The sequence below is a fragment of the Seriola aureovittata genome, chromosome 10 (assembly GCF_021018895.1).
Source record: "Seriola aureovittata isolate HTS-2021-v1 ecotype China chromosome 10, ASM2101889v1, whole genome shotgun sequence".
In the NCBI taxonomy this organism is placed as follows: Eukaryota; Metazoa; Chordata; class Actinopteri; order Carangiformes; family Carangidae; genus Seriola; species Seriola aureovittata.
The window spans coordinates 5,780,761-5,796,527 of NC_079373.1; the positions used below are offsets into that span (position 1 = coordinate 5,780,761).

At 40.3% G+C, this 15,767-nt stretch overlaps 1 protein-coding gene across 2 annotated transcripts in view; it reads right to left on the reverse strand.

The window, feature by feature from the left end:
• cspg4 (chondroitin sulfate proteoglycan 4) overlaps positions 1 to 15,767 on the reverse strand; it is an 82,929-nt gene that overhangs the window by 10,097 nt on the left and 57,065 nt on the right. For both annotated transcript variants that reach the window (XM_056387296.1, XM_056387295.1), the window contains exons 4-7: positions 14,045 to 14,233; positions 13,592 to 13,867; positions 9,615 to 9,791; positions 447 to 645 (exon numbers count right to left, since the gene is read on the reverse strand). In XM_056387296.1, coding sequence (XP_056243271.1) covers positions 447 to 645; positions 9,615 to 9,791; positions 13,592 to 13,867; positions 14,045 to 14,233 — 841 coding nt within the window. The remainder of the gene's footprint in view (positions 1 to 446; positions 646 to 9,614; positions 9,792 to 13,591; positions 13,868 to 14,044; positions 14,234 to 15,767) is intronic.

Below are 15,767 nucleotides of genomic sequence, written 5' to 3' on the forward strand. Positions count from 1 at the left end.
CTTTCTTTCATCTTATACTTTAAATAATAAAAATAATAATAATTATTGTTATTATTATTATTACTATTGTTATGGAAAAATGTAATTAAAAAAAATCCTAAACTTTTGTGACCTTAAGGAAATATAAAGTTTTGTTTGTAACAAATTGCAAGTACACTAATATACACAACTGGACCACAGCTTATCTGTAGGGGTTTACGTAATAGGGTTGTTGATCAATACCAGTGACTTATTGATTCCTTTGCCAGGTATTAAGATTTCTGCTTAGACAGAGTCAGACACTTGTGGAGAAGCTGATAATTTACAGATGTGTTGTTGTAATTCAAGGACAGAAGTCAATAGAGGTCATATACTGTATTCATGTAATCTATATTTATTTATATTATATGTATGTATATGTAGAGATAAACATTGTATGAGTGACCAGGGGTTTCTGTTGCTCTCACCCTCGTGGATAAAGATGACCTCCCCTTTATTTATGTGAGCCTGTGTGAAATTCAGGATGCCCTCCTCAGGCGCCTCTTTCAACGCCACCATCCCATTGGTTGGCACCTCAACGTGGTACACCAGTTCCTCTGCAGGGGTATCAGCATCATCGGTCTTCAGCATGCTGGAGGTGATATCAGCTTCCTCTCCAGCGAGAACCTGTGAAATATCAAAGACAGCGGGGGAGGGATAGAGAGAGAGAGAGAGAGAGAGAGAGGATGAGAAACAGAGATGAAAAGACACGTCAGATCACCCAGTCTGAGTTATGTTCGGAGGAATGTAATTCAAGACCAGGATCTGGAGTTTATCTGAAGATTATTAGAGAACACAAAGCGTGTATAAAGACAATATAATGCACATTAATGTATAGCTGATTTTCTTCAAAGTACTAGATAGAGAGATAGATAGATAGATAGATAGATAGATAAATGGTAAGAAAAAGAAACCAACCATGAGGAACTAAAGAAACTTAGAAAAAAAATTAAGCACAAAAACAAGGCCAAACCCATCCTACAAGCAGCCACCTCCAAAGTAACAATTTAAAAGGTTAATTATTTCTCTGTGGCAGTCTAGACGCTCCTGTTATCAGAAGATGAAGCACAGCAGTGCAGGCTGAATGACTCTCCCCGGGTGGAGGGGCTTTAATGGACTTCTAATGGCCGGCTGGCTGAAAGAAGCATTAATTGAAAGAAATGGGCCACATCCCCACAGAAAGACATTCTTAAATAGCTGGAATCAGTTGGGAGAGTGAGCCGAGGGTACCCTACAGTAAGAGGTACATATCGATCTCGAAAGCCATTCGCCCTCTGATACCTATCTCGCTCTCCCTCTCTCTCTCGTTCTTCCTTTCTCAAGATTCAGGATGAAGAGCAAGAAGCCTCAGGCAGGAAGAAGGGAAGAGACTTCAGTCTCAGGTGTTACTCACTCACTCAGGAGTCAGTCAGATTTTGAAATGAATTTATGCTACATGGCACGTACAAGCACCTATCATTCAATTCTAACACAAATGTCAAGAGTTATTTTCTAATGATATTCATTCGTATGTGCAAGTAAAGAGAGAGAGATAACATTGAAGAAGTTTTCCAGAGTTGAGAAATAGCAAGTCAAAACTTAAAACTCATGCTGTCTAGGAGTGGTGTTGCAGTCTGACCTCCTGAGGATAGTGTCCGTGGGGACAGATCTCTATACAGATTAGGCTGGTGAAAGATTTGAGCTGTTTCTTTAAAACTCTGATGTTTATTGTTAATATTTGATTTGCAGTAATTGTGCCTGCTATTTCTGCTGTTATCATAGCTGCACCATGTGATGTCACACTATCTACATGTGCCCAGTCTTCCATGGGAATTTTGAAAACGCTCCACCAAATAATACAAGAGAGTCATGCAACATTAACAACAGCTGTTTTCAAAAGTGCTTTAATGCTTTAGGGTGGATTTTCTTTTTAATTTACTGGAATAGCCTAAATACTCAATTTAGTATTTATGTTAATACTGTATGTAATCCAAACACAGATCTAGACTCTTTAGTTGAAACACAATTTAGTTGAGACAAATATAGTGCCAAGGCAATTATTATTATATATATATATTATTCAATTAAAAAACATTATTTGAAAGAAGACTAACAGCCTGCACCCATTCTAGCAGCTCTGTGAGGCTGTATTTTTACACAGTGGTGCTTTGGGCTAAATGCTAGGCTAATCACTGAGCGGCAACATCTGGGGCTGAAAAATGAAGCCAACACAGAAGTGCCAAAAACTGCAGTTCCTGGAACGGCCACTTGAGGCAGGCTTCAAAACCAACTAAATCCCCATAGATTCCCGTGTTAAAATGTACAGCAGAAATAAACATGTTTACAGCCTGGTACAAAAATCAGTATTGGTCTCTATTATAATTTTTTCCTTCATGACAACTGTACAGGGGATGAATTTTTTTATATAACTCACCTGTTTAAATTTTATCAAGGCTTAAAGTTATACATAATTGAGAGCATGGCCTCTTTGAGGGACAGGTGGGTGAGTGTATGCTTGCCACAAACCGGCATGCACTGAAGTCTGTGCTCCACACACACCCCTCATCTTTGCTCATTTCCTGATTAGCTGAGAGATAGGCAGAGTCAGGCACTGCCAAGATGGCAACGGTGGAGCAGCTCACTCTGAGCTTCAAAACCGCTCTTCACAAACCTATGGGTGACGTTGTGGAGGTTATGTCAATCATTATATACAGTCTATGGTGCTAACATGGTCACAGTGAAAATGCTGACATGCATGTTTACCTGCAGGTGTTACATTTTGCATGTCAACTGCAGTTTAGCGTGTTAGCATGCTAAATTAATCCATTAATTAGCCCTAAAGGCAAAGCTGAGGGCGATGTGAATATCAGTAGATTTGCAGATGTTATTCTCCTGATGATGTCTTAGATGAAAGATTGGGATCATCTAAGCTGTTACAATGAGGAGGACATGAATGTGTGCACACTCTCATGACAATCCAGCAAATATTTGTTGAGATATCTACTCAAAATCACAAATCTCATGGTTGTGCTAGTGGAAAAGTTAAGGGAGAGCTGACCAGAGTCGTGTGCTGACTGACCGACAAACCCCCCTAGAGTAATGCCACTAGTGTATCTAAATAACATATGCTCCATTTATCCCTGTTCTCCCCTTGCCAGGCGAGTTCAACTCTCTCTCTCTTGGAGTTTATTGTGAAATCAAAAAAAACAAAAAAACTGCTGCCTCTTTCACTGTCATTTCTGGTACTTCAGACCCATCTAGAATGGTTAATATAACAAATATGTTGTAAAGTGTATAATTTAGTTGCCTTACAGTCCACAGTTCCTAAAATCCCATTCAGTCTGACACTGCATCAAAGCTCTACCACCATGACGCGCTGCATCAGAAGTTCAAAGCTGTAATTCATCATGACACACTTTGTGCTTTTTTTGCTTCCTCTCAAATTATAACTTTTAAAACTGGTGACATGTTCAAAAAAAGGGGGGTTTGAGCTGAAGGGAAATCAACAGGACTGTTCAGCACAAGTTCTGCTGCTATATTTATTTCACCAGTATTGTGTAACAACAGCAGATGCCATTAAAAAGTAAACTGCCTGACAGTGCTGTCGTTGTGTACCTGTGTTAAGCTGATAACTGTGAGAATTTTTGTCTCTCACCTTTGAATGAATGCTAAGTAAGAAAGAAATAATATGTAATATATATACCAATTAAAGCAATCAGAGAACATCTAGCACGATAAGTGGTAATACATAATTATAAATAACTGAGAAGATTGTCTACGACTTTGTGATGGTAAATCGGGTGCATGATTGTTCAAACACAAGCGCTGATTTGATGATTTACAGGTCAGAATATGTCTAGACATCTAAGTCAAACCTGGATGTCTAACTGTTGTTTCATCAGCATTCAAATGACTATATTCAAATTTATATTTAGCCTGGTTTTGCACTGAATATAATCATTAAAATGCTCAGTGGGCAGCCCTGGGTGCCAGGGTGTGGAGAGCAGAAGTTCTGATGTTTGGAAGTAAACGGGTTGCTATATATAAGCCCTGCACCATTAGCTTGGAGAGGAGTGAGGCCTACTGCTTGGATCTGCAGGGGACCCCAGCTATAATCTCTAAAGCACCTGAAGTGCAATTCAAGTAGAACTGCACCATATCAGCCTACAGCAACAAACAGGGAAGCATTTTATCCACTCTGTTGTTGAAGCCTGCAGAGAACCTGTGATATCAGGCCTTAAAGAAGCTTTGCCTCCATGGGGCAGTTTACATTTCAGGCCTGCAGAGGGCTGAAGCTGATAGGTTGTCTGGGGGTGCACCCCTGGTGGGGGAGCGGAGACTGAACCCAAACATTTTGAGTCAAATCTGGACTCTGTTAGGGAGGGTGGAAGTGAATCTGTTTGCCTTAAGGCAGAGCACCCAGGGAAGAGACAGCTGCTCAATGCATTCCCCCCCCTCTGTTTTATCCTTCCTCTTTTAGAGTCAGACATGAGAGGCTTAGAGTCCTTCTGGTAGCTCTGGACATGGTACAGTATGCAGAGATGACTCAGCTCAAAACAGCGCCACCCACCTGGACAATTTCTCAGTATTTAGGAGCACTGTTGCAGGCAAAAACAAGTGTTACAATAACCAACTGCCATTCTCCCACCACTAGTAACAGAGCTGGGGCTGTCAAAGATTTATTTTCAAGGAATGGGGAACAAGCTCCAGGCATGAAGCAGCAGGAAATATGGTGTTAATTTTGAGAAATGTTTCGCACAAATAATACAGCAGCCTAAGGACAAAAGCTTCTGCTCATCTCATGCATGGTTTCATTTGTTTATGGCGACTTTAGAAAGGTATTGCAATGAAACGCCAGAATTATTCAAGTTCTCTAGCAGATCCCTGAAGAGCCCAAACACAACAATGCTTTCAAGAGTAACTTCTTTTCTTTTTTCTTTTTTTTGCCAGCATCTCCAGTTTAAGGTTTCAAGCCTGTTTTACCTTTGACTACTCGGACCCTCCCTAATGCGTGTGGTCGGGTGTGGTCAGAGGTGTAGCTTTGTAACATCTTCCAACAGTGGGATAATGTGGTCCTGGGGTAGACCTGTACGTCACTGCAGCAAGGTGAGATGTTAAACCACTGGAGGTCGCAAAAAAACAAGATTTATGCTGCAAATTCTGTTGTTGAGTTTCAGATATATGGAGCACAAACTCAGAAAGCAGTATTTGCCAGGTCAGCGTTAACCGGAGGAGCCCAAAGCACCACCCGGTTCTGAGAATGTACCTGTATGAGAAACTCCAACTCTTAATTCGGTATGAAATGTGAGAAAAAAATAGCAGATTTTAGAAAGAACTCTGGAGAGACTCTCCTCCCCTTCCTTGATATAAAGGAACAGTCTGTCCCAATGATGAGCGTTAACCACAACACATATTTGCCTAGAATTATGCCTTATTATTTTTATTTGAATTACCTTATGCATGATCTTAGATACAAGTTGAAGGTTAACAAATAAAAAAATACTGCTAATAACGGGCTTAACACCCACATGGGGGGCGACAGGAGGTTTGATCACCTGTGGGACATGTTTGACAGTAAAAGGCATTTGGCTGCTCTTACTTTTGCAGCTTGGTGCCATTGTTTTCCATGATGTTGCCACTAGTTTCCTAATCAATTGTGCTTTTTTTTTTTTAACCCTACACCCATAAATTACACTGAGCAGCTGATGTGAGACGGCACTTTCGCACACTTCATATAAGTGATTATATGATGAGTATGATAATGATCACCATGTATGCAGCACTGATTAACTATTGAGCTGAAGTACATTTGTGTACAGACCATCACTGGAAGAAATATAAAATAGTTCCCCAACAGAAAACAGAGTTTACACTCTAAACCGGTATGCTTGAATAATAAATAAGGGTGTCAATATTTAAAATGAGGTCACATCAATAGGTTCACAGTGTTGTCAACAATAGTTGCAGTAGAGTTTTTTTTTTTTCCTTCACAGTGCAGTCCACAATCGTGAACACTAGATGGCCACATCATCCCACTCTGCGCCCCATCAAAGCACCAGACAGTCTGGGGCAGGTAATCTGAAAATGGCCTTGCAGATGGATGGTTTATATAACAATCAATGCGTTTAGCACCTAAGAGGATGGGCTGTGAATTCAATTTGATCGGACACAATGGCTGATATTTCATTTGGAGGCAGAAATGAAGGAGCTGCCATAGGCAAATGACTTAGTTTGCTGATGACTCAACAGGATACCACCCTCTCTTAAACGTTTGAGACTCTGAGGGGCGCCAGACGTCTGAAGCTGTATCCCAATCTGTCCGGGCATCCGAAATCTTGGCCGGTCTAAGTACAGAGTACACTGTCATGTTCCTAATTCTGTGTTGGGGGAGTGGGAGGTGGAGCTGGACAGAATGCAGGAAAACAACAACAAAAACAACAAAAAAAGATAATAGCAGCTGTGGTAGCCAAGGAGGAAAGAAGACAGTGATGGTGTACCATTTTGATTTCAGCTTTTCATCTGCAGCAATGAAAGATTAACCTCACATACCGTCTCCTGCTTTGTGTTTTGATGAGGGATAAAACAAATTTACTGTATTCCATCTATCAGTCACTGGTCAAATGCACAAATAGCAAGGGGGATTAGGTTGGCAAAGCAAAAATGATATAATCCTGCAACAGTGTAAAAGAGAGTAGATAGATAGATAGATAGATAGATAGATAGATGGATAGATCCAATGGGACAACTATTCAGAAACAGTCAAGTTGAAGCAGACAGAGAGAAAGTGTAAACCCAAAATGGAGACCAGCTGTATCCTATAGACTGAGCCAAATGGGATCAATGGTGAGCTTGAGCAGAGGCTGATCACGGCCATGTTAGTCATCATGTCTGATCATCTGCTGCAGAGGTCACTACACACACACACACACACACACACACACACACACACACACACACACACACACACACACACACACGCACTTCCTGCTTTAAATCAATCCAAGTGCCGCTGGGCCAGCCCAGGCTCTGTGTGGGTTAGACATCCACATATGATTGTTACATTCTGCAGCCCCTGCAGAGGAGGCACAGGGATTGGATGCCGCCCTCACTCTGCCAGAAAGCCGCGGTCTTGTCGACCATCTTGGTTTTCCAAAAATACGGGTTGCCACGGAGACGTGGAGCCGCAGGCAGAGCAGGGAGGGCTGAATGACACAGTTGGTTTCCAGTTCTGTGAGCTGATTACTGCTGGCTTTTTCCAACTGCCTGCTTACTCTTACAGTAGAACCTACGTCACTGATTCCGCAAAACTTTTCTTCTTATGACGGACGTGAATCAGTTTGACAGCGTGTTGCAAACACGCCGTGAACCTCCTGTATATTTACTTAAAGGTCCCACATTGTGTAAAGGTAGATGTCCATGTGTTGTTTGATTGTAAAGCAGGTCTAGGTTCTATATTAATATGGTGAAACTGTCAAAGTGCTCAGTCCACAGAAAAATGCACACAGCCTGTATTCAGAAACTGAGCCTTAAAACCAGCTGTTAGGACATCTGTAACTTTGTGATGTCACAACAAAGCAGTCACCCCCCTCAGCCAAGGCCCAAGCCCCACCCACCTGGACCCATCATCCAGTCTTGAAATCTGCTATATTTTTATTTGATTATTCAGAAAACAGTCAGTCAATCATAAAAGAGACTCGGAGCCTCTCTTCTAAAAAGAGTAAAATATGGGACCTTTAAACAAAGATGCTATTGAATATCCACCATTCTTTTTGCAACAAAGTAATTATTGTGATGAACTTATTTTGTGACAGAGTGTAATTAGTTAGCTAAGAAATACAGTATAAGTGTGATCTATCTATAATGAAAGTAATGGTACACAGTCCATCATCAGGAGGATCATAGTACATGTACTTCACATGTAGGTGCAGGCCGACTGCAAATCAAAAATATGTAATAAAACACTGATTGCAAACTTTGATTTTGTAAATATAGGCACATTTCGAGTATTGCTTCTTGTTGATAGCTGTATAGTCTTAGCAATAACATGCATATACTGTATTTAAGTGTATGTTGTGTGTATTGTTTTTTCTGCAATAAATATAAATATGTTATTAATACTTTTAATGACTTAAAATAAAGTCTTACATGATTAATTCACACTGTTTTCCTCAAGGCTGGGCAGTAATTCACACCTATCGATTACAATCTTTTCATAGAATCCCATTATTGATAAAGAATATAATAAGTGATACACAGTTCTATTGCATTAAAAAGACAAAGATAAATCCATTAAAATGTCTGAGAGACTGAATTAGACATATTTGATATTTCAAAGTCAAAACTCAAACCTGATTTTGTAATATACAATTTTGTATACATTGTCTCAATATAGATTTTGAAGATACAGAGAGAGGAAGACTTACTGTGACAATGTGTTTCCTATTTCCCTGTTGTAGTGCAAACTGACATATCAGCACATTTGGGACTGCATTAAAATGCATACAGACACTGTTTACCTGAGGTTCTGCTTGTCACTGCATGGAGCGCGTACAGTGGTGAATCACTGCCCTCTTATAGTTCTGTGACTTACATGATTCACTTTCCACATTTTGGAGCAGTCAAGCTGAGAATATGCTAATTCACTTATATTTTATGGCTCTTTATAGAAGCAAATATGCTGTGGGAGCCTCTTCTTTACTGATGCAGCATGTGTCATTATCTGTGAGGTCAGTCTCCCTCAATGTCTGAGTAAGAATCCTCTGTGTTTATTGTACTTGCAGCATGGAGTCCATTTAATTCTCACCTCATACAGGATTCATGACAGTGGGCTGTAAGTGCAGACGAAACTATACAGTATGGATGCGAGATATCGGTAAATCAGAGTTCATTCGGAGTTCAGCATTCCTTAATTCTTAAAACTACGATTCTTGATAAATTCAAGCTGATATCATGATCATCATTTTGGTGTTGAACCACGAATCTATAATAATCGAGAGCATCACAGAGGGTCTTTTTGCATCTTCACATCTCATGGGACTTACTGTGAAAAATCAAACTAAATCAAATCCATAAAGCACTTAAAAGGTAGTTCTTTCATAAAGTGACCTTTCAACATGTCAGACTCTCATCAGCCATCACAAAGCCATTAATCTGCCGTCCTTTCATATTTTGTGCCGCTTGGGCATCAGATCAATCATGCAAAGTCTGGAGCAGGTGGAAATGCCTACTCCTCTCAATCACATACGCACAAGTCGGACTAGTTCTCTTTTCCAGCAGGACACAGTGCAAATATGTCCACAATAGTAACGAGAAGAAAACCTATTTACTGAAAGTAGAATGTACCTGTAGGGAAGTTATTTTCTCCACAGCCTCATCTTTTTTTGCATAAAATATTCATTCCAGTGTTTTGACAGACTGCAAAGAAAAGTAAGCTCTTCTTCCTTCACACAGAACGATGGCCGTGGTCAGCCTCAATTCTCATCAGCTGAAAAAACGAACTCAAAGTTTACATTCTATAGGTATAAAAGATTTTCCTTCAGCTACATATCCAGCCGTTGAGCATGTTGGAGGAGAGCTCAAAGTAACAGCTAATACTCTTTCAGAGAGCGAAACATTACCTCCAGGCCCGTGTTACGTGTCAGTTTTGGCGGCTCGTCGTTGACTGGGATGACAGTCACCGAGATGGTGACAGGGAGGCTCCGGCGCTCAATCTCATAAGCCGTGGCAGCGAGCGTAAAACTGTCCTCGGTGTTCTCGGTGCTGTCATGCATGTAGTAGACGTGTCCAGCTTTCACCTGGAGAAGACAAGAAGGATCCAGTTGTCACTCAGTTCTGAATCAGACCTGAATGGTATGAAGCATCATAAAGTAGGGAAAGGCTAAGAGGCCTAAAAGATGGAGGTCTCCTAACACTTATATCCAATGAGCCCTCTGCTTTTGGGAAACAAGGAAGTCATCATATCTGGGTTTCTTAGACAAACTACTGTGACAAATGGGAGAAACTATTCATGACATAGTTTCCTTCTGGAGCTTAATTTCTTAACTTGATTCAGAAATAGCAGAAAGTCTATGTTATAAACAGGAGTAGACAGGGAGTGTCATGTTGGATCCTGTTGGTTGCGTTATGGGAGGTGTATTTCCCAAAATGTCAAACTATTCCTTTAAAAGGTGCTTATTTTAGAAATTGTGCAAGTAAAAACATCCACTGACCTAACAAAACTATATCTGTCTAAAGTCCACACTGTATCTTTTGTTTAGTTTGTAAGCTAATCATATATCCTTTCAAAGTTCTGAGACAAAGGCTATAATCAGGTCCTAAAGTCTGGCAGCAGCACAGGAGCAAGGAGGATCTCCCTTGTGGGACGAATCCTTGAGGGAAACCAGATGCACAAAGGAATCAGTCATCCAGTGTCAAGTAAGCTAGATGAAAAACAGCACCTGCGGCCAGGACAAGCCAACTCTGATGACTTTCTGCATAAAGAAGAGGAATCCCAGCATCCAGCATCCCATGTTCTTGTTGCTCAGTCCAGTAGTCTGTCTGGATCACATAATCTGTCTATCAAACATTTTCCTCTGATACTTTTTGACAAATTTACAGAGATTCAGGATGCTTCTCTGCAAAAGAGGACAGTTGGAACTTTGTGTAGACAAAAGCCAGTGAGCTGCTGGGATGAGAGGACCTACTTCACAGAGCAGGAAGTGCCAAATGGATCCCATATGACTGGCATCCCTCTGGAGTAACAACCCCCATCATCATTACTGATCGGGGAAGGTCGGGGAGAGTCAGTCTGCTCGCTGGGACAATAAACAGTGGGTGGTTGTCGGACATTTGGCCTTCAAATCTACTCAGAGAAAGACTGATGTGTGTGATACAATTTATTTTGATTTATTTTGCTTTCATTTATGTTTGATATAATATTTCATAAATAAACCACAGAGGTTTGCTCACTTTGTTTCCAAAAACATTTTGTACTTTGTGAAAAATAAAGGCACCTGCGTGGACTTTAATAGGTTTCCACAGATGGAGGAACTAATGGAGACCTGATGGAGAACTGAACCTGATTAAAGTGAAGGTGTATTAGAGCTAAGTGTTTCAGGTTTCCTGTATTCCTTCAAGTTGGATCCCACTCAACACAGCATATGTTACTGAATGTGTACATGACTTTATTGTTCAAAGCCAAGTGAATCATAGTCAGCACTGTGGCTGGCAAAATACCATACATTGTCTGACACAGATTCTATGCATATGTGACACATCTGGGCCACACAGCACATAGAGTTACTTAACATTCTTGTGGTTGGCGTTCATATAGCTCTTCTGCATGAGTCACTCTCAGTTTTTTCTGACTGCACACCCCCCATGTTACTGTTCGCTTACATAAGCTCAGTGAACCACCCCAAATGATGACTTTATCACAAAATTACTGCACACACCAGTAGGTCCACTGTCCATTCCCAGGGGCTGGGGGGACTTGCCCAGTGGACCTGAAAACAGCATTTAACTTACGGGGAAAAAAATGCACACACATCCGACTTTATTTTTGGAACAATTAAAGTCTGGTTTAAATGCTACACCAACTGAAGCTTGGACATTTATTCTTCAATGTGGTACTCATTTGGGAGAACTGATTATGTTTCATGCTCTGAGTGTAACAATAAAGGAAAACAGAAAAAAGTGCATGCATAAAAACGTCTCCAAGAAGCTGGATTAAAAAAATTTTTTTCCATACTGGCAGATGAACATTTGCATGTTCACGTTTGCTGCTATGTTACTAGGCCCATCTGACTTGCACATTGGGATCTTTGAAGGACAGTGTGAGTGAGTCTGGCACTAGCAAAGTGCGGGAGGTTTGTGTGCACTCACACATTATTATAGGAATATAGTGGGCCAGTTTATTTTGGCTTAAGGCGGTCCAAAGACACCGTCAGTTTTTCCACAATGGTTCAGCAAAGTAGAGGGGAGTACAGGCGGACCAGGGCTAGATGTAGGAGCTATAAGATATGTGTCCAGACATGTGTGCTCCACTAAACTATGCGGTCCATTCAGAATGCATGAGGTTTTTCCACCGGTAACTACTCATGCATTTTTAATATTTTCCTAAAGCTGGGGCCTCTGAACCACAAGGAGGGAGACCAGATAACTGTGCTGCAGCAGCTCCCAGATTCTCCCTCCCCTCATCTGGTACAACACAACAAATCCAAAACAGCACTGAGTGAGTAACTGGGGAAAGTTCCCTGGTGATGCCTTGCTGTGGTAACCACCATGATCTTCTCGTGAGAGGAAGATGTTATACTCTCCAGGGTTACTAAGATGGGATAAAATATGGATAATTAGGTTTTTTTTTTTTTTGGGGGGGGGGGTTCTTCTCTCTTTTTGGTCCCAGATTGAAAAAGAAACACACAAATCTTTGCCCAGGTGAAATTGACACTTAACCTTAAATAAATTATTAATCAAATCTATCATTACAGTTACTATATGTACATTTTCTATGCTGCTGAACGTGGTTTCTTGCCAGGAGTGGGTGGTGGTGGTTGACCATCAGCCATTCTTGTGTTTACAAGACAAAAGGTTAGAGCGCTACTTCTTCATCCTCTCATGCTGAACTGAAGGCAAACTCGACGCTACAGAGACTCACTATCCCAAAGTAGCATTATCAAACAGGACAGGCCAGGGCTAGCAGGTTAGCATGCTAACTTCAGTAGTAGCAAAGACATAGACATAGACAGAGACAAGAGTTAACATTGGTGTTGCTTTCTACTGCTGGAGACAGCTGTTGGTGAATAAAGGAATACAGTTGGATGCAGATCCTTGCAAAGTTTCTTCTAGACTGGTAAGTAAACAGCTGTTAATGCTAACGTTAGCTATATAGTGATAGCAAAACGTACATATAGCACCTTTAATATGTTAGATAGAGGACCCAGTGTTTTGTAGGATTTGACAAAACATGTGGTACAATCAACCATTTGGTGAATGGAAAGCCTCAAGGTTTAAATGACAAGGCTGTCTGTCAATAACAGGCAGGGCAAAAACAAATGAACCAAAAGGAAGAGAAACCAGAAGGGAAAACATAATCCTTAAAGTGGGTATAATAAATATCTTCATATCAACAACGGATCAAATGACTGCTTGTTTGTTAAAGGTGTTGCTCAAAGTGACAAACCCACACATCAATATCCCCCCACTCTGCAGCTCCACTCTAGTGGAGCATTGAGCTGCAAAAGAGCCAGGTATTTGATCACTTAGCGGAGACCAAAAACAGACGATTGTGTGCACTTGTTCATGCACTGGAAATAACCTAAGCCAAAATGCATATGGAAGATAGGAGCTGGTTCATTAGCTACCAGCAAACAGCCAGTGACCTTGCTCATTAGCCAGCAGCTAATCATGCCAATGACAGTAGCACGGCACCATATTGTTGAGCAATTATACTTTACTTGGTTACTTGGTCATATAAGTTTACACCATGGTGATACATGAGAGAGAAAGGCAGTATTATTTGATTGTAGCGATAGTTTAGAGGGCTTTGATGATATTTTTGCTGGAACATGTAAGTGAATTTGTATTTTCTATATTTATACATGATGGAACTACATACCTCTTCCCATGTAAAGTAATTAACTTCGTCTCCATCGAGGTAGCGGAGGTCCCCGTGCTGTGGTGACTCATCCACAATAAATTCGATGTTTATTGAGCTGTAGAAAGGATGTGAGATGTTTACAATCTCTGCATTAATTACTCTGCTGAGGCCTTCCTTCACAGTAAAGTTGAAGGCCTGGATGGGGATAAGCCGAGGCACGATGTTCACAGAGATCTTCAAATCCTCCACTGTGGTAAAACCATTACTGACATCCACTGTGAAGGCATCATTTCCCTGAAAGAGATGGATGTTGAAATAAGTAATTGATATACTAAAAATAAACCTTGTACCTTAGACCAATCAGAGGCTGGGGTTGTGTTTTTGTCTGATTTTATTCTCAATGTGAATATGAAAGGGAACAAGCTGCCACATTTGATTTATTGCAACAGAATAAATGAAATGACTATAAACCTGGATGGATGCAGACACATAGAGAATGTGCCCCTGATCAATGTCCTCTTGAGTGAAGCTGTGAATGTAGTCGAGGACAGGCGAGGCCGCGCTGTCTGAACTGTTTGTCAGCTTGACCACATGGCCAAGCCGAGGAGGCTCTTTAATGGTGAACACCATTTCTGTCGGCACAATATCAGCTTGGTCCACCTAAAAGGCAAAGTACAAAAATACAGGCAAATAGTACTGTTAATTTATTATCTAAACTTACAATTATATTTTGTAGTATGATAAATTTGCAGATGTATATATAGTTTGATGATAACCATGTCCATAATACCATGCAATGTCCTAATTGTAAATGTGTTTTTGACTAATTCAGTGTACCTCAAAATGCCAGCATAAACAAATATGCTGCGCTGTGAAAACCATGTATCTACAAAATGTTTGTTAACAACTTTTCTTGAGCTTAGAAAAACAGCCCTGTTTACTGCTTTGTGAGTGAGTGCAGTTTTCATGGGGTTTTAAATGGTTAATTTAGCTTAAGAAGTAGGAGAACCCATAAAAGAATGCTAAATCATTCAGTCCCTCTGAAAAACTTTAAATCACCAATATTGGAGATTAAGTTTTTTATGTTTTTTTTTTTTCTTACTGAACACTGGCAATACTTTAATTGCTTCACTTTTGAAGTGTGGTTAGGATGGATGTTTTTGTCCCCCAATACAACACACAATGAAAATAGAGGAACTGCTCTCAGTCGACAAAAATAGCAGAAGGTTGTGCAACTTCTCTAACGACAGTTGGCAAAACAAATCAAATTAACTAATAACACTTTGAAAAACAGTTTTCATTTGAAATCGGCAGCAGTGCTTCAAAGCTGCGGTTTCACTGCGCGGCGTTGGTTCTTTCTAAAACAGGCACAGTATTGCATTTGAATGTCAGTGCACTACATTGATTTACTGTACACTAAAACTGTGTACTGTTAACTTCAGTCCATTGTGTAAAATGACAACTATTGTGTACTGCACAGACTAGTATGGAAATGGGACACAATGTTAGACAGTACAGTGAACTAAAACACACAGGCAGGTTTAATGTCATCACACTTTGAGAAGTTTTAATAAATTCTCTGGAGCCTAAAGCCTTGGAGTGTTAACCAGTCACTCTTGTGTTTGATAATATTTCAGACGATCATACTACTTTCCCTTTCATAGTAAGGACACATATTGGAAAAGCTCCCAGAAGCTGAGTCAATATTTTATGTCTTGTAAAGGCCATTCTGTCAAGGCTTTGTTCAATACATATTTCAATAGTATGTGTACTGGGTGTCCAGCTTCTTCTCCAGTCAATACCGCAGATTTAAGATGTGTGCACTATTGTGAAATCAAAGTTTAAAAGAAGGAATATTTTACTTTCAGAAATGTCATTATTTTAAAATTCAAACTATATGTACAGGGAATGTGTTAGGAATGGTCCGACAATTTAAACCTTATTAATTGCTTTCAAGATGAAGCGCAGGCAGACTCATCTTATAAATTACAGTGGGCTTCAGGAAGCCCCTCGGGGGATGCTTAATGCTCTGTTTTCCACACTTAATAGACTGTAATTTAGTACATAAACTAGATGAAAAGCAGCAACTGCAGAGTCATATTTAGCCCTGCTTTCATGTGGTTATAATTTAGATTAGAGACAGGGTTACAAAACAGGGCAGTATGGTTGAATGAGTCATGTGAAAGATCTTTTT